The sequence below is a fragment of the Lasioglossum baleicum genome, chromosome 6, assembly GCF_051020765.1.
Source record: "Lasioglossum baleicum chromosome 6, iyLasBale1, whole genome shotgun sequence".
Lineage (NCBI taxonomy): Eukaryota > Metazoa > Arthropoda > Insecta > Hymenoptera > Halictidae > Lasioglossum > Lasioglossum baleicum.
The window spans coordinates 2,610,550-2,637,538 of NC_134934.1; the positions used below are offsets into that span (position 1 = coordinate 2,610,550).

The 26,989-nt window shown below is 44.0% G+C and overlaps 1 protein-coding gene across 6 annotated transcripts in view; it reads right to left on the reverse strand.

Annotated features, from left to right (window-relative positions):
• Positions 1-26,989, reverse strand: part of Vn (membrane-bound neuregulin protein vein) — a 342,137-nt gene that overhangs the window by 227,291 nt on the left and 87,857 nt on the right. For 3 of the 6 annotated variants that reach the window (XM_076425779.1, XM_076425778.1, XM_076425780.1), the window contains exon 2: positions 258-381. The exons of the other annotated variants lie outside the window; for them this stretch is intronic. In XM_076425779.1, coding sequence (XP_076281894.1) covers positions 258-381 — 124 coding nt within the window. The remainder of the gene's footprint in view (positions 1-257; positions 382-26,989) is intronic. 6 annotated transcript variants of the gene reach the window in all.

Genomic DNA, 26,989 nt, shown 5'->3' on the forward strand with positions numbered 1-26,989 from the left:
AATCGAACAAATCATGCGTCTATCATCCATATTTTCGATGTGGAAAATGGTTTTTGAACGTTTCTTTAAATAGCAGCATACATTTCTCGTCGCACAACTTAGCATCCATTAAAAAAATTGAAAAACTGTCGATCTACTTGTATTAAGAAACTGATCAATTTAGGAGATACGTTAATTTCAGTCTTGCAATAAAAAATCCCGATTCTCTTATCAATATACAGTGATTTTATCCACAGGAGAAAATTGTATTTACTTACAGGAGGTTCAAGATGCACCTTGGAGATTGGAGAGACTGGTGCAATAAAAAATATATGCTTCTGTTTAAAAAGACGTTACTGACAGCCACACCGTCCTCTGCGCCTTGAAAGCATTCAACCCTACCTGAAACATTTTTTAAAATGGTCACGTAAATCGAAATGGTAATATCTGGCGAACCACCACATTGCACATCCAAATCGCAATTACATTTAGATCTCGGATTACATTCGGAAACCGATGTAGGGGTGAACGTTCGACGACGAACGCGGCCACGGAACTTCAGGCCGGTTTTTACGGCGCGAATCTTCGCATTCAATTGCCCGGAGAAATTAAGGCCGTGCAAAATCGAGCGACAGCTAATAGTTCGGCTTCTCTTCCCTCCGAAATTCTTCCGGATGGGTAGGAGGGGCACGTGGAATAATCGCGGCCCTCGGAAACGGGGGCATTACACGATTTTCCGCGATTTTCCGTTTTATTCGAAATATCAAGGGCTTTTATAAAATTGGATCAGCCCGCCGCCCGGAAGTGCTTTCTATCTCCGCCTCGTTCCCTGTACCCCAACCCCCAACCCCCGCTACCACCCCCTGCTCCAGGCTCTTTTCGACGAGTTCCTCGAGATTCTCGAACCGTGTGTTAGCTCACCCTCTGCTGGCGGGGGTGGGAATCGCGGAATGGATAGCCGGACGCGGAATGTACGTCCACTACCCCTGGGAAGGGGGTTGGAGTCGCAAGAAGCTGGACAAAATTCGTATCTCGGTGAGTTGTGCATTTGTAATTGCATACAGAACTGTTTTGGGGGTTCTGGAAGCTGATTTTAGTGTTGCTTGTTTGCTAGGACGAGAAACTTGCAGAGGCTGTTTTACCCTGACAAATTGAAACTTTACTAGTCAATCCCCTGCACTGTGATATCGAGTCAGAGTCGTGAGAAAATTTCAAACAGAATCTATTACAGTAAGGATCATAACTGATTCCACACACTTTAAATCAGAACAACTTTTTTATGAATGGACCAAACGACTTCAATTTCTCTGTAAGGCTAGAAGAATTAGTTTAGTAAATGGTCTGTAAAAAATATGTTGGAAAATGCATTTGGACGGAATTGTGAAAAACAATAGTAAAAATTGATTTTTACAATTTTTTTAGTTGGGCCAATAACGAAAATTCAAAAGATGTGTCTGGTCAACTGGTATAAATCATACACGCTCTGAAAATTGCATCGAAATTAGTTAATTGATTTGCGAATTATAAACGATCAAAAGTGGTAAAGATTGCAATTCTTCAAGATTTTGCCTTTTTACCACTTTTGATCGTTTATAATTCGTAAAGCAATTAACCAATTTCAATGGAATTTTCAGAGCGTATACAATTTATACCAGTTGACAAAACACATTTTTTAAATTTTCGTTACTGGGCCAGTTAAAAAAGTTGTAAGAATCAATTTTTAGTATTGTTTTTCATAATTCCGACCAAATGCATTCTTTCGACTTATTTATTAGACGTCATTTACTAAACTAATTCTTCTAGCCTTACAGTGGCGGCGCTTTATTTTACGCGTCTGTAAAACCAACAATTTTTAAGATTTCGAAAAATTCTTTGAGATACGTTTATATATCAGTACAGATTACAATATATCGAAATTTGAACAAAATCCGAAACAGAAGTCCGAAAAGTATTCTGAAGCAGTGGGTCGACAAACGCATGGCTCTGCGTCTGGATTGCCTCGGGAAGCAGTGGGTCGCAAATCGTTTGCGTTTGGGTCTGGCGCAACATTCAGAGGTCTGGAAGCGAAAATACAAACGCCAACATGTGCATCCAGCGGCACAGCAGAGAGTTACGACGAATGGAGTATGCATAACAAAACGCTGCGTCAAGATGAGCAAAGAAGATCCCACCCAATATCAAAGTATGCATTTCCGTCACCTTTTAGTGTTTTATCACCGCAAGGGTAAAAATACAAATAGTAAATAGTATAGTCTTCATCTAGGAAATTCTAATCCACGAAAGACAGTTCTAATCGTAAATGTGAACGAAGTCATAGTGTAATGATCTAGAATATAATTTCACACACACACACACACACAGCAGCAGCAGCAGCAGATATCTCCCGACTTCAAATAAAGCGTACAAACGTGCAAGTGTACGAAATCGAGTATAATTCGAATAGACCCAATTTCACTATATCTCGCGACACGAAAGTTTTCGGATTAGCCGCGTCTATTTTATGGAAACGGCCGTCTGGCCGACGAGGCGTTCCGAAAGCGTTCGCGACGGGATTACGGATTACGCGTTGAACTGCTGCCGGAAGGAACGGCCGAGTCGGTAAAGAGATCGTGATCGTGAATGCGGAGACGTTAACAACGGGCCCGGAGATCCAGAAGATCGAGGTTCCCCCGAGAAATAGATTCTCCTAGGTCATTACGTTGCTAGAGGGTTTGCCTGTGTCGCGGTTAGCCGACTGAGCCGAAGTAAATTCGTTGGGAAAATGCGTACTTGGGATTTCTTTGAGAATGCCGGAGAGAACGAGGAACAGGCGAAACGAGGCGAACAATCGCATCCGGCCCTGGCCTTGTACGATGAATGAAATATTTTCCTAGGAGTGGGACGTGTTCCCGGCATGCGCGCGGGCGCGTGTTTCGTAATATTTCCGTTAGCCGCGCGTCCGCAATAAAAACGCGCGCGTGCTTTACGCGAAACAGAGATTGGAATTCTAATAAATTACTCGCGTTTTTCTCGTCGTGGCACTCCCGCCGGTTACAAGTTTCATTTCCCGGGTCGCCGGTGGTCGATAGCGAGCCCGACAAAAAGGACACTGTCTTTCTCTCTCTCCCTCCCTCCCTCTCTCTCTATCTTTAAAGGGAGACAGATCTGTAAGCTCGCGCGATTCTGTCCAGCGGACCGCTAGGAAACGTTCACGGATACTTTTCGAGCGGAGACACACGGGGGACTGCAAACGTTTCCCAGTCGTCTCTGCCGTCTAGACGTTCGCGGGATTACACGATAAAACGGTGGTCGGAGAGACACGGCCGGTACTCGTGCGACGGAAAACGGGTCGGCTGCCTGAATCCTCTGGAAAACCTTCCCCGAGCCGAGGGAAGCCGTAATCTAGCGTCGGATCGGCTCGCCGCGATTCGTCCGATTAAACGGCGTTTAAATAGCAGCGGGATTCCGAACGGATTGCCGCAGACAACGAGGAGACGACGTGCGCGGCCCAGCCCGCTGCCACCCGAGCCTTCCTTCCCCACAGGATCCCATGGAAATCCGTGCCCACTTTCAAATGGAACCTTTATCGGCGAAATGGGATTTTCCTTTCGACACTTGTCAAGCGAATTCGCAAAGCGAAACACTATTGCCCGCACGCCGCGCCGGGCCAGTTTTGCCTGAGATTTACTAGACGGAGAAAAACCGCATCCAGCTTTACGTCTCCAAAGAGACGCATCTGTGGAATGGAATAGCCGCCTTGGGTCATCGATGAATTTTTGGAAAACTTCCGGCAAGTTTGCTCCTGCGAGCGAAACTCGTGGCGGATCTTGCAAATTTTGGTCCTTTGGATTCCTGAGGACTCTTGGAAGAATGGCAGGTTTTACGCTTGCGAGGCTCTCGGAATATTGGCACTTTATGTGCTGAATATCATTTGCTGGAATTGCGGCTCTTTTGCATTTGTAAGTTCTTGGAATAGTAGCCCCTTATATTCTCTAATATTATTGATGGAATGTTATACCATTCTATGTATATTCTTGACATTCTCGATATCGCCACCATTTATTTTACAGATAACCTTTACAAGTGTTTGCATTCCTAAGACTTGTATTGCAATCCCTGCATTACGAAAATCCGTACAGTGACATTGCAATTCTTGCATTCATTCCTAGGACCCTTATACGAATAACAACTTTGCAATATTGCATTCCTCCGGAATCTGTTGCACTTTATATTCCCGAGGCTCTTAGTGTAACATTGTAATCCACGCATTCCTGAGGTCCTTTAAAGGATTGTGATCTTATAAACCCTTTTGATTCCGTAGAATCAGAAAAAAGACCTGGAAAAATTAATTGTTGAGAAAAATCGAGCGGTTACCCATCCTCCAGTCGGCACCGCGGGCGCTCGTCGCTTAACCTGGAATACCATATGGATGATTTCACTTCAGCCTACCCACGGACAGTTACGACAATCGTAGTATAACTTTCGGTATACCTGGAACAAGTGTACTCCCACCAAGAGAGAATCGGCTTTTCCCAGTCTCCTAGCATTTTTCAAATATCTTCCCTCTCGCACGTCGCACGCAAGCCGTTCTCCAGCGACTGGCAGCCGATTCAATTATTCCGTGACGTGGTTTTCACTCGACGAAACGAATTCGTGGCGCGTTTAAATCCTGCGATACCTGATAGAAGCGTGTGGCAGGCCGCAATTCGCGATCCGCTTCAAAGTTAAAACAATAAACCAGCCCGAGGTGGAGATATGTACGACGCAGCGTATTGCGGCGAGGATCGCGCAAAACCGATTATTTTTGGATTCCACTCGGTGGAAATCTCGGGGCGTGGTGGTCGATTTCCCGCTTCGTAGTTTACGCTTTCGCAACTACGTTCGCCGAGAATCGTTCAATCCGAAGACACAATTCTCTCGCTATCCAAGTCTCTGTCTGTAAGCCTTGTCCGTTTCAAAGGATTTTCCCAATGTTTCGCAAGCAGCTCGCTAACATTGAATGTAGCACAGGATGTTCTGGTATTCGTACTAGAAACGGAAAAGATTGGTGTGGAAATATAAGGCTGAAGTGTGAAATGAATTTTTTGACGGGAGGTTCGATCTCTTCGAGAAAAACAAGTTTTAAAATTCCCAAGGCATACGGGCTATTGAACAGAGAAGGGCGACGTGTCTGATCCTGACTTACCATTTCTACTTTGCCTGGGTACTAATACACGCGTGCTCCGCGAATTCTCAATCTTCCTGTCAATAAAACCACGTATGATCAAATACACTTTTGATTTGTTTTCTCTCGTGTATAACCTCCTCGTGCTAAATTTGCATTCCGCGGATTAATCGAGAACAAAACTGCCATTTCGAGCATCCTAATAAATCCGAAGAAAGGCACAGTTCACGTCGGAAAGCTTAAACAAAGGTGATCGTGTGATTCGAAGTTGTAACAGTTTGAAGTTTCTAAACGAAAAGGTATTCGCAAGTAGATTCACACCACTGAAAACGAAGAACGCGTCGACACCGAATCGGTCACATTACGGATTCACGAGAGATACGTATCAGCCTCGAAAGTTAGCGAAGCGGTGGCCGGAATCGGAGCGACACGAGGCGGAATCAATAAAAAGTGTCGCTTCACTCATCTGCTAATTGCGACAATTTCTCGATTGCGCCAATTACCGTAGCTGCAAAACCGTGTAATTATCGGCGAGCGGGCCGGACGTTTAAACAGGATTTCCAGCGGGGAATATCGAGAATAATCTCGATAACAGATTGCCGATTTGTTATCTGGCCGATTTATGATATTACCGGTCGCGTCTAGGCGACCGCGTCCGATCGAGCCAGCTTCTCTCTCTCTCTCTCCTCTTCTCTCCTCTCCTCTCCTCTCCTCTCTCCGATTCTCTCCGCTTCGCTCCGATACGAGGGGGCGAATTTATATTATTTGCCGACCGCGTCCCGTTTAATGCACTCTTTCAGCGGTGATTTATTCGTTTCACGGTGGCAACCCGGCCTCTTTGTAAACGCGCACCGGCGTTATCGGTCGTTCGCGCGCGCGGAAAAATCGCTCCGCTCCGCACCGCTCCGCTCGTAATCGGAAAAATTAGAGGGGTGGTGCAGGGACGGACGATCGCGTGACCCGTCACTCGAACCGTCGAACGCTAATAGAAAATACTAATTAACGCTTCGCGGCGAGGTTCCATTTAACATTCAAACAACTTGTCGCGCCCAGGTGTCCGTTTCATTCGAACTTTTGATGAACATCGGAAATTATTCATGGCCAGGTTGAACGAGACGCGGCACGCGGCTATCCAACGCGTCCGCCTGTCGCAAATAATCGTGTTTTCCCGCATCAGCCAATTAAATGTCCCGGGGATTTCGCCCCGTGCACTTTTAGCACGAGACCCGCTCATACGACCACCTATGATACACTTCGCTGTGCGAAGAGAGCTCTCGTCTGTTTAGGAGATCGGAGCATACACGACAACCACTTTTATTCATCTTGAAATTAACTTTATCCCAAAAGTAGGATAGACTTCTCAAATCTTCAGGATAGACTTCCGGACTGGTTCGAAGTCAAGTATAGTTTTCACTTCAAATGAAATCTGATTCTAATAATAAGCGAGATCGCGTGAGATCTAGGTTGCTCCTGGACCATTTGGTTTGTTTTTGTTCAGTATTAGACTTCAATGAAGGCTAGGCTTCGATCTAGGTTAGATCTGAGGTAGACACAAAGTTAGCGCAGTGATACATCCAAGCATTTAGTCCAAACTGGGTTTGCATTGCGGGTAAATGTTGGACAGCGAGATTTTTTAATATTTATATACAATTACATTTTATACAATGGACAATGCTTGAAACTGTTGCATTGCGGCTAGAAAATGCCGTGATTGTCCAACTAGACACACTGAATTAATTTCGAGTAAGAAGGAAGATCAAATCGTTACGAAATTTTTCCAGACTGGTAGTTTCTGATTATTCGGGAGCATTGTGAGTTGCGGGGGTGTCTCGTAGGTCTCTCGTCGCGTCGCGTCCCGCGTCCCGATGGGGGTTCGCAGCACTGGGGTCACGGGAATTGCGAGCGTCCACGGCATCGACGGACCACGACGGATATTGCGGTTCTCTACTTTCGTTCCGGGCTGCATTTTTGTGCAACTGCTCCCGACGGTCCAGCCCGATCGAACATGGCCGGTGAGCATCCCCGACGCCAACCACCCTAAACCCATCCCCGCCGTATTTCCTTCAGGAAAATTGCTGTACGGTGTATGTGTGTGTGTGTGTGTGTGTGTGTGTGTGTGTGTGTGCGTGCTCGCCTTGTTCTCTTTCCTCGGCTCGAATTTACGCAGCCCGTGAAAAATCTGCATGCTGCTCCCCTTAATTCTGCAAGCCCTTTTCTTAAGTTGCGACTACACTTGTGAGAGAGCAGAACATTTGAGAGAGGAGAGGGCTGAATACTAGAGCATGCTAGTGTATTCGCACCTGTATGTTCGCGAAATTTCGTGGCGGAGAGCACCAGCGAGGGAAATCGCGGTTCTTAAGACGCTCGCGAATCAGACGCTCTCTCCTCAAGGGATTCCGGGTGACTGAGCGTCGCCGAAAAGAAGTAAAGGGAACTTACGTAGCCCTCTACCTTCTCTCTCTCTCTCTCTCTCTTTCTCTTTCAGTTTCATATTCGTTTTCTCGGCCATACACGGCCGCCGCGTTCCTTCAGCCCGTTTTATTCTCGAGCTGCCACGGTCGACGTCGCTGTTTGCCGAACTCGTGCATTCGCATTTTCACGGGTCACCGGGCATTCGATGTCGGCCCGCGATTCCCTCCGACTCCCTCTCCTAGATCCTCGCTCCGTCCTGTTCCCACGGGAATTGGAAATCAATTTAGGAAAACGGTAATAAACGGATGCGACGGTACGTAGTACGTCCCGCGTTCTTTCGTCTGCTACGTGCTCGACCGTGTCTCAATCTGCGAGGAGTCCCGCGTGCTTTCTTCTTCCTCTCCCGGAAGTTCTCTCACCGTTTGAAATGTCTCTTTATGTGTACGCTATTCTTAGATCTCGTTCATACCGCGAATGTAACCGCGCGGACCAACAATCCAACACAAAAATCGCGCGGTTTCCGCTAAATGAACGACGCACTTCATCCCGTATACAGAAAACACTTGAACCTAAGACGCAATGGTATCGTCACATTGTATCACTCTCTCTGTTTTTCCTTGTTAGCCGATGTCAGCGCCGAGGGCTTCGACGGGAAATCCAGCGTTTCCGGGAGCCACTACGCGATTCCTGAATTTTCTGGCGGTGTTTGCGGTGGCTGACAATCCGTGCCGGCCCCGCCGGATATCCGGCAGCCCACTTTTCCCGGGGCCAGGCCGTATATATCTCATTTACAGATTAGTAACCAACCGTTCGTTTAGCAGGCCGATGCGCCGGTAATGCGATTACGGTTAACCAAATATACGCGCGTTGCTAGATTCTAAAAGCGCTCGCTCGCTGCGACCAGATATTAATCGGTCGATTGGTCAACAGCCTCGTCGGTTATCCAGATTTCCAGGTACGTCTCTCTCTCTCTCTGTTTCTATCTCCCTTCCCTCTCTTTTTCTCTCTATGGCACCCCTCTTTTGCGATTCGGCTCTCTTGCAATCGGCCGCAGGTCCCAACGCAATTACGAATTCCCGCTCGGGGAGAACGCGCGCACTGCTCGTCTCGTCTCGCGAGCTATGCGAAGCTGAGCGGATACGAGCTTATGATTTACACGCGACAAGAGGGAACCAGACTTTCGGGCCAGGCCCGGGCGAAATTTATACCGCTACGTGTCCGCGACCCGCTTAATCCGAGATTGCGAGAGTCGACGCGACGATAAAGAGAGAAAGAGAGAGAGAGAGAGAGGAGAGGGGAGTAACTTCTGCGCTGCCGGGATTTTCCCCGGGAAAACGTCGAGAATCCCGAGAATCTCGGAGAGGCAGACCGTGCGCCTCGTCTTCTTCTTTACCCTCTTCCCTGATACCCAGATATACCCATGGGAGACGATCGCGACGCGGGACGAGCTTCTTCGGCATAGATATCCGATTAGATTTCTCCGGGGACCAGCGCCGTACTGACGCACGGAGTTCCCGTTCGATTAGTGTTTCAAAATTATGGCAGTTTTTGCAAGTCAGTTGATTCGTTAGAAATGAATGTTCATTCATGCTCATAGGTAATTTGCGAATATTAATTTCTAGAGATAATGCAGCTTAAGTGTTCATTCATTCGACAGGATGGCCTACATCGAAAGTATTCGCGTTTCCGGTAGACCGTGGAAAGAACGTTCGAGGGTAGAGCTCGCCAGGAAGAAATCGATCGATCCCGGCTAATGGTAGGTTAATTGTCGGACGCAGTCTGGAGGCTTGGTTGACGTACGATCGAAATGCTCGGATCCGCTGCAGTTAACTATCCGGTAAGGTAGAAACGGTAGGAGTTAACTGACCGGTAGGAGCCACGCCGCGATCCGGTAACGTATGCACCCATCGAGCCGCTTCCTGGTAATGCGTTACCGCTTCTTGCCGGTTTGCAAGCGCGTATATCAATGCCTCCTTTCGGACTACGACCATGTCACTGGCCCTATCCCTGATGTGCTAGCCAGCGCGCAGACTACCGAAATCATCGAAACGCTAGCTGAACTTCGATCTTCGATACTAGGGTAGGATAGCAAATACTAGGGTGATATTAGAATTTAGAAAAGTATGAATATTTCATAATGATTCGCCTGCACGCGACCACCGCAAGACTTAACGAAACCTGGCATGAAATGTGACCGACAAAAGAATTGATCTGTGGTTAGAGAAATTGAGTAAAAGAATCGGTTCGTTCTGCAAAGAGCCCTACTTATTACTGGCAACAATCCATCGGATCCCACAAGTGCCACAATTGCCAGCGCTATCTTCTTTTTCCAAACTTACCGACGGATTCTTTTGTACTATTCCTCAACCAGTTGATGCGCAAAGTTCATCGACGTTCTGTATTTCCATTAATATACCTCGGCCCTGTCCGCGAGAAAGAATACACCTCAGGTCTTTCCACAGAGTTTCTCACGAGCCACCGCCAGCAATATATTTCCCGCAGTTTATCTCCATTATATTTGCTCGGCAGAAACACGAACGGTAACCAGCGGCGCGCTACCGACCGATATTAATTTTCCGAAACGTTTTCCGCTGTCCGCCAGAACCCCCCGGTTCATTCTACTCCGTTTGATCGCCGCGGCGCGGCCCGGCCCGACCCGACCCGGCTTCTTAATTAGCTCGGGCGCGAACGACTGCAGAATTTTCCGAGGCGGCCGATGAATTTATCGCGTGCGTCGCGGGAGTATCCGCCTCGGAGAGCACGTGGATTCGCGACGGATAAGAACGTGGCGCGTGTAACGAAACGTGTCGGCGATCGGTATCGTTCAATTTCCAAGCCCACGGAAATCTGCCAGAATCTTCGCTCCACTTTGGCCACGCTAGGTGATTCAATTAAACGCGACACGGATCACTTCCTTATTAGGAATTACAAATTGCTGGAAAAACTCTGCATGGAATGTGTTCATTACTGAGTACGTTAATTTTTAACGTTAGGCGGTTGAGTATGGCGACCTTCAGACTACATTTTACGATACGAAAATTTCTAATTTGATTCCTGCAATTTCGCAGAAATGATAATTGGTTTCAGCCTTAGACCATATAAAATAGACACGGCTCAAATTATTTTTCTTGAGGCAAAGATAAAGTAATACGTGACGTCACAGGTTCCAAAGATGTATAAGCTAGAAAGAGTACACGGAAAAAACGGACAGGATATCTTAGGAATTATCTTGAGACGTCACATGTTCCAGTTATCTTTGATTCCTTTGCCAGGTCGAGGGGACGTAGCCTTCGAAAATCGGCCGTCGCGAGTAAATCATTCCGAGCCCTGGTCTAAGGTTTTAGTGGTTTCCATAGTACAATCCGTTTTGTAGTAGAATCAGTATCAATCCACCTGTTCGTCATAGTGTGCCTTGTCCTCCACGAAGAACTGGGGCCCGGAAGAGGTTGGGATAGCCCTCCGGTACGACCTTCTTCGGTAGTTTACGGTCTCGAGGGCAAGTTTAACGACATGCTCGTCGATCTCCCCCGCCTCGGCGAGGACGAGGACGAGGTCTCCAGCGCCAACCCTTCGGCTGCCACGCTGTCCCGTACACCCTCTCGAGTCATTAGTCCACCTGCCGAGAGATTTCGATCGCAAAAACCAACGACACGAGCATCCGCGTGGCCCTTCGGCTCTTCGACTGCGCGACACGCGCGTCGCAGATATCGACCGCATAACGTGACTGTCCGCTCGAGGCGGGCGCTTTTTACCGGCGTTTTTGTCTTTCGCGGAGCTCGAGAGGCTCGTGGGTGGGCACTACACCCCCTGCGACATGGAAATTCCACCCCTGGACCGACCTGTGACTCCCTTTTACCGGTATACCGGACGATGGGCTGCGGACAAAACCGAGAGGCTTTGATTTTTTGTGGATTTCAAATTGATGAGTTAACAAGAATTGTACATCTTATGTTTTCGGTTATGTGTTTCGCATTAAAAATATTAAAGTCACGAAGTATCGGGCAACTTCACCTGCAAATAACAGAACTGTGCTCTTCGCACAGAGCATCTCTACATTAAAAAATTCATACTCCGCAATTCGGCTCTACTATAGCCAATAAAGTTGAAATCGTGCTTTGTCAGTGGGGTAATCTCTCGACGACTGATTTCGTCAGTCTCGGGGCGACATTCCTCCCGGGAAACGGAAGTTTCGCGAAAACGGCGTCGCAAAGACGCCAGGAAGGAATCTGCCGGTTTTACGGGAAGGGGGAGGGGGAGGGGGGTTGCTAGCCAATTCTCGGCTCCCCGCAGAAGGTAATTGCAGTTGCAGGGATGGGGACGCTTAAAGTCGACCCACGTTGACGAGTTAAATGCCTATAAAGAAGGTGACGAGGACAAGGGGCGCAATAGACGTCGGAAAATTAAATGACCGTCATCCGCGCCCCGTCGCAGCGCAGGAAAAACTAAGAGAAGAAACCAGAGAGAGAGAGAGAGAGAGAGAGAGAGAGGGAGAAAGGCAGTGGCCAAAGTCGAGCAGCCATCCTTAATCTCTCATTTGAATAATGAGAATGACGCGGGTCAGGTATACGGACCGCCCGGCTGGTTCAAGTTCCTCTAACGGAATTATTCGAGCCAGTTCTGTAAATGACACGGCGAAACCGGCCCAGGGACCGTGTTAACAAACTTTCTGCGTTTTTGCGCGATCCCACGCTGACGCAGTTAGCCCGGCATGCTGCAAAAATGTCCCGGAGTTTATTTAACCCGCCCTTCAAACCCTGCGTCCGTTGTGAATGCATCGATGAGCGCGAATTATCCGCCTAAATGCACATGCTCGACCATTTCCCCTAAATACAAAGTGCTCCAGCCGCGAATTTGTATAAATAAATTACTCGATTTGAATTGCTTTGTGATCCGCATGTTTATGAATTAATTCGAAAATATTTGAGATGCGGGAAAAATGGTGAGCATAGCAGAATAATGCAATTGATTTTTTCGAATGCTTTCACCATCACATGTGTCAGTATGTTCGAAGAGTTTAAACTCTTGTACAATGTGGAGGCGAATGGTACTGAGACGAGCTTGTTGATAAGGGCGTTGTGCTTCGTTGCTCGCTGTGACGTACTCGGTTAAAGAGTTTCACAGTAGAGAGAACGGTTTTTGTACGTTCTTCTCGCTTTTTATCCCAAGGTCTCGTGCTCATAATTCGACGGCGCCGAGAAAAATGGAGCTCGGCAAGTATCCGGGACGGCAACAGGAGGCCGAAACACGGCAGCGAAGTTTCCGCTAACGCGAGCACTTGTCAGGAGCCGAAACTTTCCGCGACAGAACTCCGGCCAGAAGATCAAACTCGTGTTAAAGGTTTACCGGAATACCGGACGACTACTCGAAACTGCATCCTCGCCGATAATCCGAAATCCAAAGCTGCCTCGACTGCGAAAATTTCGAGCCGTTGCCGCTATGGTCAATTTGTTGAAAATGTCCAACGAAATAGAAAAGAAAAAGTCCCCATTCACCGAATCCAATTAGCATTAGCAGACACGTTGGACAAAACTGCACACGATTTAAAAATGAATGAAGTTTCTACTTGGCTCTTGTTCTTCGTAATCGACGCTAACAATTTTTATTTTGCACGAAGAGCCGCGGTCAAAACGTAACTAATAAAGAGGCAACTTTTGTTAGGATGTTCGACATGAGGCCGTGGAATTATAAATATATATATATATATAGATTTGAAATTCGCCGGTTTCCCGGGCGCGTTCGTCGCGAGACGTAATTAAACGTAGTTAAATGGGGATTAAACCGCTTTGCTGGCGGCTGTAGGGCGCAAACTAACGCAGGGGGTTGGCAGTGCGGGGATGGCAGCACGTGGGAACTTTTGCGAAGCAAAGAAGCGGCCCATTGATCGACCGTCCGCCGGAAAGTTTGCGGACAGGGAAACGCGGGCTTCGCGAGAGGGAAAGAGAAAGGGGGGGGGAGAGAGAGAGAGAGAGAGTGTGTCGTCGCGAGTCAGAACTTTCGGACGACAATATTTCCGACACAATGTCCGTCTCGCCCCTATGAAACGTGTAACGAGGCGGAGGGAGAGATCAGCGATCCAGTTAAAACTTTAACAACGAATCAACAATCGCCGCTCTGTCGCCGGCGCACGCCCCCGCGGCCGTTCCGCGAGGAACGCGAACGCGCCATGGTTAAAGTAACTTTAATTAATGCAACCTGAGGGCTGTCGCGGTTGTTGATTGTAATAACGGCAAGTCTGTCGATAAAGTAGGTGCAAACAATTATCATCTGAACAGATAGTTGTAGTGACACCTGTTGTGTACTACTGCGTGTTGTGTATACTCTGAACAATGTATCTAATACAGTCTCTGTACGACCGCACAACCAGAAGGTCTTATATACAAGTATCAGATTAAAGTGTTATATTAAAACCAGTCTATATATTCCTACTCTGCTCATACCCAGTAAAAGTAATACTGTTATTACAACAGATAAAATTCAACAGGTTATGGGCCCAGGTCCAAAGAAAAGTAAAAAAGGTAAAAACTAAAAACTAACCTAATACTAAGAGCTGTCGAAAAGTCTAAGCAAAATTAAAATCAAGTAAAAAATAATAAAGAGCAGTAATAAGTAAAACTGTAGGAAAGTAGAAAAAATTAATAAGGCTAACAAGTTAAACCATAAGTGTTCTGTTCGAAATTCAAATACACGTGGTCGTGAAACAAAAGTGAAAATGGCTGCCAGAAACGGTTATAATGAAGCAGATCATATAGAAAAACTGAAGGACGAAACCAACTTTCAGTTCTGGAAATTCCAAGTGACGATTCTGTTTAAGTCGCAAAACATACTCGATGTAGCGACTGGGAAAATTGTGCCAGCAAACGATTGGAACGAGCAAAAGAAGCTAGACTGGGAACTTAAGGATGCAAAAGCGCAAAAAGTTATCATACTTTCAAGTGAGAAAAAACCGCAAATGCATCTCCTGCATTGTAAAACCTCAATGGAAATGTTCAAGAAATTAACGGCCATATACGGAAAAGATACGGAACAAATGAAATGTACATTGCTGCAAGAATTCTTTAACTGTACTTTCGAAAAAGGAAGCGATATATCGACTCACGTGAGTACTCTTGAAAACTTAGCTCATCGATTAAATTCATTGGATCAAACAATAGACGATACAATGTTAATAACAAAAATATTAGCTACTCTTCCTGTTCAGTTCAAACATTTCGCAAGCGCGTGGGATTCGACGCCATTGGCCGAAAGGACCTTGACGAATTTAATAACAAGGTTACAGCTAGAAGAAAACAGAAACAAACAAAAGGACGATTCGCCCGACAATGTTGCCTTTAAAGCTTCTGTTAGAAGGTGTTTCAAATGCAATGGTTTTAACCATTTGGCTAAGTATTGCAGGTCAACAGAACGTAATCGCAACGAAAGAGGATATAAGGAGAAATCTTTCGAATCGGCGAGTGACCAATCATCACAAAGATGCGGAATCTGTAAGAAATCTAACCACTTAGAGAGAGACTGTTACTTTAGAAAGAATAAAAATGTATCAACTGCTAGACGTACTCAAGACAAGGTATGTTTCTACGTTAATAAAAACAATGACTGTGAAAATAAATGGGTAGTTGACTCAGGTGCATCGAACCACATGATTAACAACATTAATCTTCTAAGTGATGTAAAAACTGTAGAGTCCGAAATATCTACTGCAAAAAAGTCGGTAACTATGAAGGCCAAAGCAACAGGGCAAGTAATAACTGAAAATTGCACACTAAACAATGTAATACTGATTCCAGAACTCACGAAAAATTTATTGTCTGTAAATGCAATCACTCAAAACAATGGAAAGGTTGTGTTCACCAAGGACAAAGTAGAGATTTCAAAAAATAATACAACGGTACTTGAAGGATCTCGAGGACAGAATGGACTATATGCAATCGATTTCAATAAAACAAACAAAACTACAAGTTTGCTAACATTGCAAAACGAGACCTTACTATGGCACCGAAAACTTGGGCATTTGAGCGGAGCAAACATGAAGAAATTGGAAAAATTAAGTAAAGGTATGAACTCAATGTCTATATCTACTAATAACCTAGAAACATGTGACATATGCATGAGAGCGAAACAAACGCGAAAACCGTTTAATACGGAGAGAAACAGAGCCTCAAAACCATTGGAAATCATACATTCCGACGTGTGTGGACCGATAGAACCACCTACCTGGGACGGGATGAGATATTTTGTAACAATTCTCGATGACTTCACGCATTTCACAGCTGTATTTCCCATCAAAGGAAAATATGAGGTAACAGAAACAATTAAATACTATTTAAATCAATGTAAAACTAAATGGGGAAAACAAGTAACAAAGCTGCGGTGTGACAATGGTAGAGAATTTGCAAATAAAGATCTAGAACAATGGTGTAAAAACAATGGAACCGTATTAGATTTTACGATACCTTATTCTCCACAGCTAAACGGCAAAGCCGAAAGGTTGAACCGGACAATTATGGAAAAAGCAAGAGCTCTTTTGCTGGATTCCGGATTAAACAAAGAGATGTGGGGAGAAGCTGTAAGAACAGCAGTTTATTTGTTAAACAGAAGTCCTACCACCACGAGTGATAAAACGCCAGCGGAAAATTGGCATGGAACAATTCCTAACCTGGATAATTTACAAATCTTCGGATGTAACGCCTATGCAAAAAAGCTTGGACGACTAAAAAAATTAGATGAAAGGAGTACTAAATATGTTATGGTTGGCTACTCCACTTGCGGATATCGCTTATGGGATGAACAAAATAGAAAAATAACACTAGCACGAGATGTAATCTTTAACAATGAGAATAAAGAAGAACAAGAAAACAATGAAAGTAAAATATCAAAGGTAATGATTAGAATAGAAGACAGTAAAACAGACGAACATCAAACAGAGAATACAGAAGAAAATCAAGAAGAAGAAAACTCGGAAGAGACAGACAGATCAGAAAACTCTGAAGAGACAGGCAGATCAGAAAACTCGGAAGAAAACGAAACATCTGCAAATGAGGATGAAGATATACAAAATACTGATCAAGATCGACAAGAAATGCCAAGAAGAAGTGAAAGACAAAGAAATCTACCAGAAAGACTTGGAGAGTACTATGTACATCTAACGTACAAGGAAGCAATCTATGGAGAAGATGCAGAAAAATGGAAAGCTGCAATCGAAGAGGAAAAGACATCCTTAAAAAAAAATAAAACATGGATTGAGGTAGATCCTAATCACATATCAGACAAAAAGATTTTGAGTGCAAGATGGATATTCAAAATAAAGGATGATGGAAGACACAGGGCACGTTTAGTAGTCAGAGGATGTGAACAACAAAAAGGAGTTGACTTCAACGAAACCTATAGTCCTGTGCTACATGCAAATCTTTTCAGACTGTTAATGGCCTTATCTGTTTTAGGAAATTACAAAATTCTGAAATTTGATATAAAAACTGCGTTCCTGTATGGACACTTAGATGAGGAAGTCTATATAAAGTTACCAGAAGGATTCGGAAACACAAACAAATTCTGTAAGTTGCAAAAAGCTTTGTACGGACTGAAACAAGCTCCAATAAATTGGAATCAACGTTTCAAATCATTTGTAAAACAAAACGGGCTAGATCCGATTCCTTCAGACCAATGTATTTTCAAATCAAAGGGAGGTCATTTGATATTGGCAATATACGTAGACGACGGAATAATACTAAGTAAAAATACTAAATATTTGAATCAAATTAAAGAAAAACTGTCAAAAGAATTTGAGGTAAAATTTTTTGGCTCTTTTGAAAATTTCTTAGGTGTTAATATAACTAGAAATAATACTTCGTTAATATTAGATCAAAGTAAATTTGTTGAAAAAGTATTAACAGAATATGGAATGGAAAATTCAAAGGCTGTTTCCACTCCTATAGTAAGTATTCATACGAATACTAATTTAAATGATGAAACATCAGATACTCGTTTTCCTTATAGAGAATTAGTTGGTAATTTACAATATCTAACGTCGAAAACTCGACCGGACATCGCGTTCGCTGTCAATTACGTAAGCAGATTCGTAGACAAACCAACAAACCTAGATATAAGTAATATAAAACGCATTCTCAGATATTTACAGGGAACTAAAAACATTGGTATTCAGTTTTCAAAACAAAACGCTCAACGAGAAAATGAATTAATTGGCTACAGCGATTCGGACTTTGCTGGTGACGTATCCACAAGAAAGAGTACTACTGGCTTTGTCATATTTTATGGAAATGGACCTATCAGCTGGTGCTCCCACAAACAATCCATAGTTGCACTGTCAACCACCGAATCCGAATACATCGCTGCTGCAGAATGTTGTAGAGAACTTACATACCTAAAAACTGTGTTAGAAACTTTAACTAATTCAAAGGTAAAGGCTACACTATTAACAGACAATCAGAGCGCTTTGAGCCTAATTAAAAACGGAATAATTCATAAAAGAAGCAAGCATATTGATGTACGATTTCAATTTATCAGCGAAAAATATAATGAAGGGACTATTGACATAGAATACTGTCCATCTGAAAAACAGTTAGCTGATCTACTAACTAAACCCTTAAGCAATGTAAAATTTAAAGAATTTAAGAATAGTTTACAATATACTATGTAGAAACAAGCATTAATTAACAGCGCTCATGAATCAATGATGTGTATTACTCAGTTTGGTTTATTGTTCTTGTGACTACATATGTTAAAAGCTATAGACAAGGCAATTCAGTAATATTTTTTGGTTTCTAAAAGAAATAATATTCAATCTATGTTGTAATTATAGAAATAAAAAAAATTAATAAATCTCTTAGACAAACTTACCGTTAAGAGGAAGTGTTGATTGTAATAACGGCAAGTCTGTCGATAAAGTAGGTGCAAACAATTATCATCTGAACAGATAGTTGTAGTGACACCTGTTGTGTACTACTGCGTGTTGTGTATACTCTGAACAATGTATCTAATACAGTCTCTGTACGACCGCACAATCAGAAGGTCTTATATACAAGTATCAGATTAAAGTGTTATATTAAAACCAGTCTATATATTCCTACTCTGCTCATACCCAGTAAAAGTAATACTGTTATTACAACAGATAAAATTCAACAGCGGTTTATCGCCGCCTCCTCGATTAATTGAAACCGCCGAGCCCGCGCTCACAGAGCCCCGCGACGATCAACTGTTTAACGAACGATGCTGGCGAACGTTTCCCCCAAGATCGCCGTTTGATGGACAAACGGGTAGTTTAAACTTTGAGTTACGTACTCCGGTTCTTTATTAAAGAGGTACTTCCGTGCAGGTTTAATCTTGATTTTTTCTAGAATTTTCTTACGTCGTTGTCTCCTCCACGTTCATATCATTTTTTGACAACCTGTAGATATATGGAATAAAATAGATTGCGAAACTTCAAAGTTGTTTTTTAAGAGAACGCTCAACTCGAGACTAGACTGCGGTTCTTTATGCAAAATAAAAATTGTTTGTTCACACAAGAATGCCCCACCTGTTCGTCCAAATCATGAAGAAGTCTTCAAACACTGTATTCTAAATTCGAAGGGTACGTTAAGGTAAACTGAACAAGCAGAGACGAACGAGTTCAAATAGAGACGAATGAATTCAAACATAGCTGGCCGAGCTCAAACATAGGCGAACCAGCCCAAATAGAGATGAACGAGTATATAACCATTTTTTCGGATCCTCGTGGTCGCAGTAGTTCATTAAAATCAAACTCGGTCTGAATCGTCCTCCACAAGACCCGCCAGTAAAAATGTGAATTTGCGTAAGAACGGGCAGCCTAATAACCCGAGCCAGTAACCGCAATTTCCCGTTAAACCGAAGCGATACTTTTTTTCGATTTCCAATCCCTCGGCCCTCGACGAATAAAGGGGAAGATTCGTTAGCGAAGAATATCGGCTAACCGTGTCCCGGTTCGTTTCCGCCGGGGAATAACGGAAATCGTGTCGCCATTGACCCTAATTCCGCGGCGAAATTAATACGGGCCACTCGATGACAGTTTGAAGGAGCAATTATCCGGCCACGGACGGACGGACGGACTTTTGACTTTGCCGCGCAAAGGCGCGTGCACTCGGACGCTTGCATCCCCGATGCAATCCAGAAATCCGTTCTATATCACGAAGCGACGCACAGTACAGTGCGCGACGTGATAACACGAAGCTTCGAAGAAGATGCTACGAGCACTGGAATCTCGTTAGATCGATGCTTCATGTGCTAGATGCACAACGAAAATTCATTAACATTACTCGAGTTCGAATCAGAAACCAGAATTACAATACTGTAATTCTGAACTGACTATGCAAGCAAATGTGGAACGAGGCCGGGTCTTCGAGGACCCGGTGCAGTATTGGCAGGGTTATTTCTCGGTCGTTAACAGTTTCTGTTGTTAACCGATCGTCGGCTGAAGTCGGCCGCGACCACCGAAACGCGGCGTTTCCAGTCTGCCTGGGAAACGGCGCGGCGGTTCATTAAAATGCGGTAACCCAGCGAATCGTCGGTAATTGAATCGACGGGTGTCTGTTCGACGACGTTCGTTCGACTGCGAACTAACTTTTCCCTCAAGTTTGACCGCCGAGCGGCGTGTCGATCCGGAAGTCTGTCGCACGGAAACTCGGCGGTTCGCTCGACCGTGAGCCGCGCCGCTTCCGTCGATCCTCCAGATTGGAATTTGCAACTGGAGCTTGCGAGGGTGGATCGACGATGGACACCGTTTTCGAAATTATCACCGAGAAACCCCCACGGACACTTTCCACCGAATTACAACCCCCGTCTCGCCGTGGAACGATCTACAAAACACATAAAACCTCCAAGAATGAAACGTAACACGTTACTAATAAAGCTATTATTATAAAATTTTTTATAAACTCTATCGTCTGTTCTGTTAATGTTTGTTTTAATTATACGAAGGGTCTACAAACATGCCCGTAAAGCTCGCGAGTATCAACAAGAAAGTTGTATTTTTCAATCTCGTTCTCTAAACAAGGACCTGCTCGCGGCGAGGAAAGAACAGCGGATTTGCGACAAGCTGTGTACGAGGATCGCGATACGAGGCACGGTTAATAATACAATTTACAACGACCCAGCTAACCCGCTTCCGTCGGCGATCGACGGTTCGTGCTCTCCAAGTGGGCCGTTTTACGAGGCACGCAACCAATTGTTATTTTTCTTGCGATTCTATCCTGGGGCGCCACGTTATGCCTTTCCTTTCGAGATCGGCGACACGGAGCGCTGATTAAAACTGTGTCGGCATAAATGTGCCGCCAAAAGGTCCTTGTTTGCCCTGAATCTGCTGGAAAATTTTGCTAATCAGCCTATTGGAATAACCGATTTGGCCAGTAGGCGGGGCAAACGTACCCCTAACAAGTGGTGGGGAGATTGTATACTAATCGGAGCAGGTTGGCCTAGCCTCGCTACCTTCGATCGGTACATCTTACATGAGAATTCGTTAACGGGACTACAGATTCTTTGCCAACAGCGTCGACCAGCTTTGAATCAAGGAACACAGCCACAACGAACGATATTCTGGCATCAAAGCCGGGGCAAAGATACGAACTAATCTGTCGAGCACTCATCGCGGTGGATGCAGTGGCTGTCAAGGGTTAAATCGCTTCCGTGAGTGCCGGAGAAATGTCGTTTCAAGATCGAGCATACGGTTACGTACGGGCGACGAGTACCCTCTTAGGCGCCCCGCTAAAGCGGCCGAATATTCATGAACCCACTCGAAGGCATGAGAATCTGTGCAAGTGTTTCCAGGTCAATATTTGATACCTTGGGCTGCGAGCGTGTTCACTGTCACAAATTTCCCTCTCGATTTCTTTCCCTTCTTGTTTCTATTAATGCCCCACTCCTACGGAAACCCTTTCCAACGGAGAACGAGATTGTCGAGGGCTGGAATCGACTTCTGTCTTCATTCCTCCGTTCTTGGCACCTCTTCCCACCTCGTTCGATGTCTCTCATTATTCCAGCGACTTTCCACTTGTGATTCTCATCGTTCGGTTTACTTCGGATTTTCCGTTTGCTAACTTCTACTATCTGCCAGGTGGACTTCTTCCGATTTCTCTGGCGTTGCTTTCTACTCCAAGTTTTTGTTCTCTTCCAGCTTCCTAATTTTTTTAATTGTTTCCCTTCATTTCTACGTTCTCTCCTTCTCTGTTTCTTGCCCGCGCTCCAGTTTCTATAAATAATTCTTCTTCCATAGTTTTCCACTTTTCATTCGAGTCTGCTTTCATGCCGACACCATAGCTTTCACCTGTTCTAGCTCACCCTCGTTTCCACGCCTTCTCTTTCTACTTAGTTCTTTGTCTATGCTCTCATTCCTATTAACGTCTCTCCTTATTCCGTAGCTTTCTACTTTTAATGCTACTCTCGTCGCTCGTTTATCGCCGCTCGTTTCTCCTCGCTCGTTCGAATCTATTTTTATGTACGATCGCCTCTACCTTAGCTTCCATCTCTTCCAAATTTCTGCGCCCTCTATATCTATCTCTCTCTCTCTCGCTCTCTCATTTATGTTCCTATTTTAATTAACGTCTCCCCTGATTCCAACGCTTTTCATCGTTAATTCTACTCTCGTTTCTCTTCATTCGTTCTAACCCGTTCTCTGCGTTCCTATTTCTATTAATGCTTCCCCCCACCTAGTAACTCTTTCCCGTTCATTTTACTCTCGTTTTTCTTCAATCATTCTAGTTTGTTTCTCTGTGCTCCTATTTCTGCTGATGACTCTCTTTATTCCGCAGCTTTTCGTCGATTCTACTCTTGTTAATCTTCACTCGTTTTAATCTGCGGCTCTTCCTATTCTGTAGCTTTCTATTGTTAATTCTACTCTCGTTTCTCTTGATTCGTTACAATCTATTTCTCTGTTTCCTATTTCTATCAGCGCTGCTTCCCTTTTTCTAATGTATCACTCTGTGCTTCTATTTCTACTAATAGTCTCTCCAGTTTCGGTAGCTTATCATCATTATTAGTATTCTTGTTTTCTTTACTGTTCCTAACCTGTTTCGCTATGGTGCAATTTCTATTAATGCTTGTCCTATTCTCGCTTCTTTTATTACTATTATTGTCTGATTTAAAGCCTGTGAAAAGGTTGAAAGAATTTAAGAGTTATTTACAATACATACATATACATATTACACTGATTGAAGAAAGAAGGAAATTTTGATCTGGTGCCTTGGAATCGCGACGCAGACTATTTTTATTTCGCAGAAAGATCCACAACATTATTACTAGACTGCGGATCTTTATGCAAAATAAAAATGATCTGCATTGGTTGCGAGCAACAGGAGTAAAAAAAGATTTATTTCATCCCGTAATGATTTTGTTGCATTAGAAACAACGTCACAACAATCTTCAATTTTTGTAATCTGTTATTGTTTTATATTTCACTCTGCCAATTTCTTCATAAATGCATAAAGATCCGCAGTCTAATTATTACTAATGTTTCTCCTTATTTCTTAGCTTTTACTTCCACTCTTTCCACCGTGTTTACGCCGCAGCATTTTCTAATCGTATCATTACCCAATCTCTCTAGGAAACTTTCTCCCTCTCTCCCTCTATACTTTCTCTCTTGACGGGGTTTCTTCTCCTATATGTGGAAGAGTGATCTATCTCCGAGTCCCCTTATTATCAAGTAGCCGAAGTAGGATCGTTTTCGCGTACGTAGTTCGACACGGTCGCGGAACTTCCGAAAGTACGTATCAGCTTCCAATGATGAATCAGTAATGAGCTGCACAACGTCGGGATTTCCGTAGCATCTTTCCCGGCAGTTTTGCATTCGTCGTGCCGCCTGTGAACACGGTCTACCTCTCTCTGAAACTCCCCCACTCTCGAGAAGGTGCATAATAATTGAAATTCGTGTGAACTAAGAAGTGTCTCTTCTCTTCGAACTTATCTCGGCCGCTTGAATATTCATGGACGCTCGTCAACTCATTACGGGGCCCCGGGAACGTTTCCACGGTAGTTACCGTGGTTTTAATTAAAAAAACTGTTCAACCACCGAACACGCGTTCTCGGCGCAATCGATGCGGCCGCGCCGCGGCGTTTTGTTCTACCGAGGTTCTTACAACCCGAGGATCTCGAACCGTTCAACTTCGATTTCAACATTTCACCTATAATATACGCTCAACATCTCCGTAAAAATTTTTTGAACAACTGTCGGTCGAGTATAAAAATTATTTTTTACACTATTTCGTATATTATACATCGTATATTTTTTTCCTTGCATATTCTAGTTGGCAAAAAAGAACCGTTAAATAGTGCTGGTTATTTCGACATTATATGGAATTCATTTAGTGTTAATATCATCCTTTTCCTTTAAATATCTCGAAACAAAAAATATATAATATAACTTAGACCACTTTCATAATTATGGGCACAATTGTAAATGAATTTTAACATTAATGTATCGAGCGTTGAAGTAAACGCAGACAGTTCTAAATGCTTTAATGATGAAGAAACCGTACCATACCTCTAATAATCTTCAATAGTATTCAATGACCTTGAATAACCTAGAAAACAATTCAATGACCCTGGTACAGTGAAATTTTGTTAGACCTGAGTCATCTTTTCCGAGGTATCAAGTTCAGCAGGATGGAGAGTTTACGACTTAGGCGTCAGTTCTTATCGACCGTGTGTTCGATATATCTCAGAATCGCCGAACACAATCGACCGGGGCTCGTTGAAAGTTTAACAAGCGTCTCTCACGGCTTCTCGCGGAAACCCTTCGACTCCCACGAGAGAAACGCAGATGTTTCAAGCGACGACGTTCTTTGAGGTCGTGTCACGAGTCGAGAGAAGAAAAAGCGGAAATATCCGGGCATCGATCGCTTAAAAATAGGAGGCGGGAGAGGCGACCGGATCGCAACCAATGGCTCTCGCTTCCGGGCGAGGCTCGCGCGAAAATAGAGCCCCGAGCAACCATATTACAGTTATAATTTATACGACCCGGTAATGAATTAATGCATCGACGTCCATCGTCGTCCATCCGTCAAGGTTTCCACGATTCATCCGACGAATTGATCAATTCCTTCCTCGAAATAAAAACGGACGTGACACGACACCAGGGGGCCACACACAATCCTGGGATTTCACGAAGTACATTTACAGATGTGTTTGTTCGAGATACTAGACTGATTGGAACGATTTAATCACAGCTCTTGCACCGATTGATTGAAATAGTTAGGGAGCTTGATCGGGGAACCGCGCAGAAAGTACCGCGTTGCAGTACTTGGAGAATTTAATTTCCTTGATTATTTTCATCGATGCAGAATATTCTTGGGGAAAGGTAATTTTCTTGGTAGAGTTGCAGTACTTGGAGAATTAAATTTCTTTGATTATTTCCATCGACGCAGAATATTCTTTTCGGAAAGGCAATTTTCTTGGTAGAAATGGAAGTAGCGGTGGAACAGAAAATGAATAAATGAGGTGTGAATCAGCTCGAGCAAGGGATAAGGTATAAAATTGAAAAGTGAAGGGTTTCCTCGTGTGGATGGCGAATATTGAAGAGCGTGGGTCCATCGGGGGCCGTGTGGACGAGGCATAAGGTCTGTCGAAAGGTTTCAATAAAATCTCCTGGCGGTCGACGCGCGGTACGGAACAGATTCCTCTGTTCCCTTGGTTTCCCGAGAGGTCTCGCCCCTCGAAGGGTGGTTTATTTGGAAAATGATTTCAGCGGCCGGTTTACGGCTGCATTGATTTACACGCGTCGGAGGACGAGCCGCGCCGAGAGAGAAGAGAGGAGGATTCCGCGAGAGAGGCCGTTACACTCTCGTTAATCTCTCGTCGTCTGTATTCGAGGTTGCTGCGAGAGGCTGCTTTTTCTCGCGGCTTTACAAGCTCGAATAAAGCGTCTCCGGTGGCCGGTGACTAACGCGTTAACCAACACAACAAACATCGATAACGTAACATCGCCGGCTTACAAATCTCAACAAATTAAATAACTAAAAGATTAGCAACTAGCATGGAATTCCTTCACCGTTAGTCTAACGCACTTTCTCTACCGTTTAACCCTTAGAGCGACTCAAAGGGTCTCCACTTCCAATGGTACTCCTATACCATTATTCAAAATATTGTTAAGATTGTTAAATATGTTAGTATCTAATCAATAGACTGCGGATACATTGAATGTTATTTCTTCCCTTAATGATTTTAATAGAGGAGGAATTATACGTTGACATCTGCAATTTTGAAAATATTTCAACTATTTTGAATTTCATCTACTCAATTTTGCTATAAATGCATCAAGATACGCAGTCCACTAGTCAATTACTAAACATTTAAGTATTGGAGGAGGTGTTACACCAATTTCATATCCATAAAATGAAGAAAATGATCGAATTATTCCAGGTATATGAAGACATGTTTAAATTGAAATAAATTGAATGAGTTGAAGGAAAGAAATAATGTTTGCACACAGCATATGCAGTTTGGGATCTGCGTCATCAGTCAGACTCGATACAATACGTTCGTCAAGGGTCAATATTGTGCATAAACTGTTGTTCGGCGAAACTTCGGCGAAACCATTCGATTCATGCGATTTATCGAATTCGCGTGAACGGTACCCGCTTGTCACCGTTAATCCCCTTATCATACGGTTATACCCCGTATCCGTTATGGGAACCGAGCGCCGCCGCTAGGCGCTAGCAAACCGACAATTAGACGGGAAACCAGCGTCGTCCGGAATCCCTGATTATATTCAAATTCGTCCGCAGACGCCGTTCGGGAAACTGACCCACTAACGTCCGCCAATTACTCGTAACAGCCCGCGAATTAACCCGCGGCTAATTGCCGCTAATTCCGTTAATTGCCGACGTGACGCGATCGATCCCCGATCTTTTCGCTGCGCCATCTTCCGCTCGTCAAAAAGAAAAAAAAAACGGAAGATCGCACGTTCAAAACGACGATTTTCACCTTTATCTCGCTATTATCGAAATCGTAATGACGCGCGCCGGTTCAATGGTGGGAGGCTATCAAATAAATTTAGTTAATCGGGTATATATATATATTGTATATCTGTATCCCTTTGTGAGGAGGATTTTTTCACGCAATTTACTTTTTACACGGTTTGTTCGTAATTGGTAGATTTTTTTTCATATGCCTCAGCCATAATTGGACGATTTTTTTGAAGATATTCTATTCATATAGAGACGATTTTTTTAATGCAATTCATTTATATTTTCATGGTTTTCTGAACGTAATTAAAAGAACATTATTCGTCTCAACCTTAAGCTACGCCCACACTGAATAAATAAAAAGTCGCTCGATGTTGCTTCAATGTGGACATAGCTTCAGGGAGTGCATTTCTATTAGGTTGGAAGGAAAGTTCCGTCGTCAATCAAAAACACAGGTCATCTGGAAAATGGCAGCAAGTTGTTACAAATAATGGAAATTCTATCATTGAATAATATTAAACATGTATTTTTATAA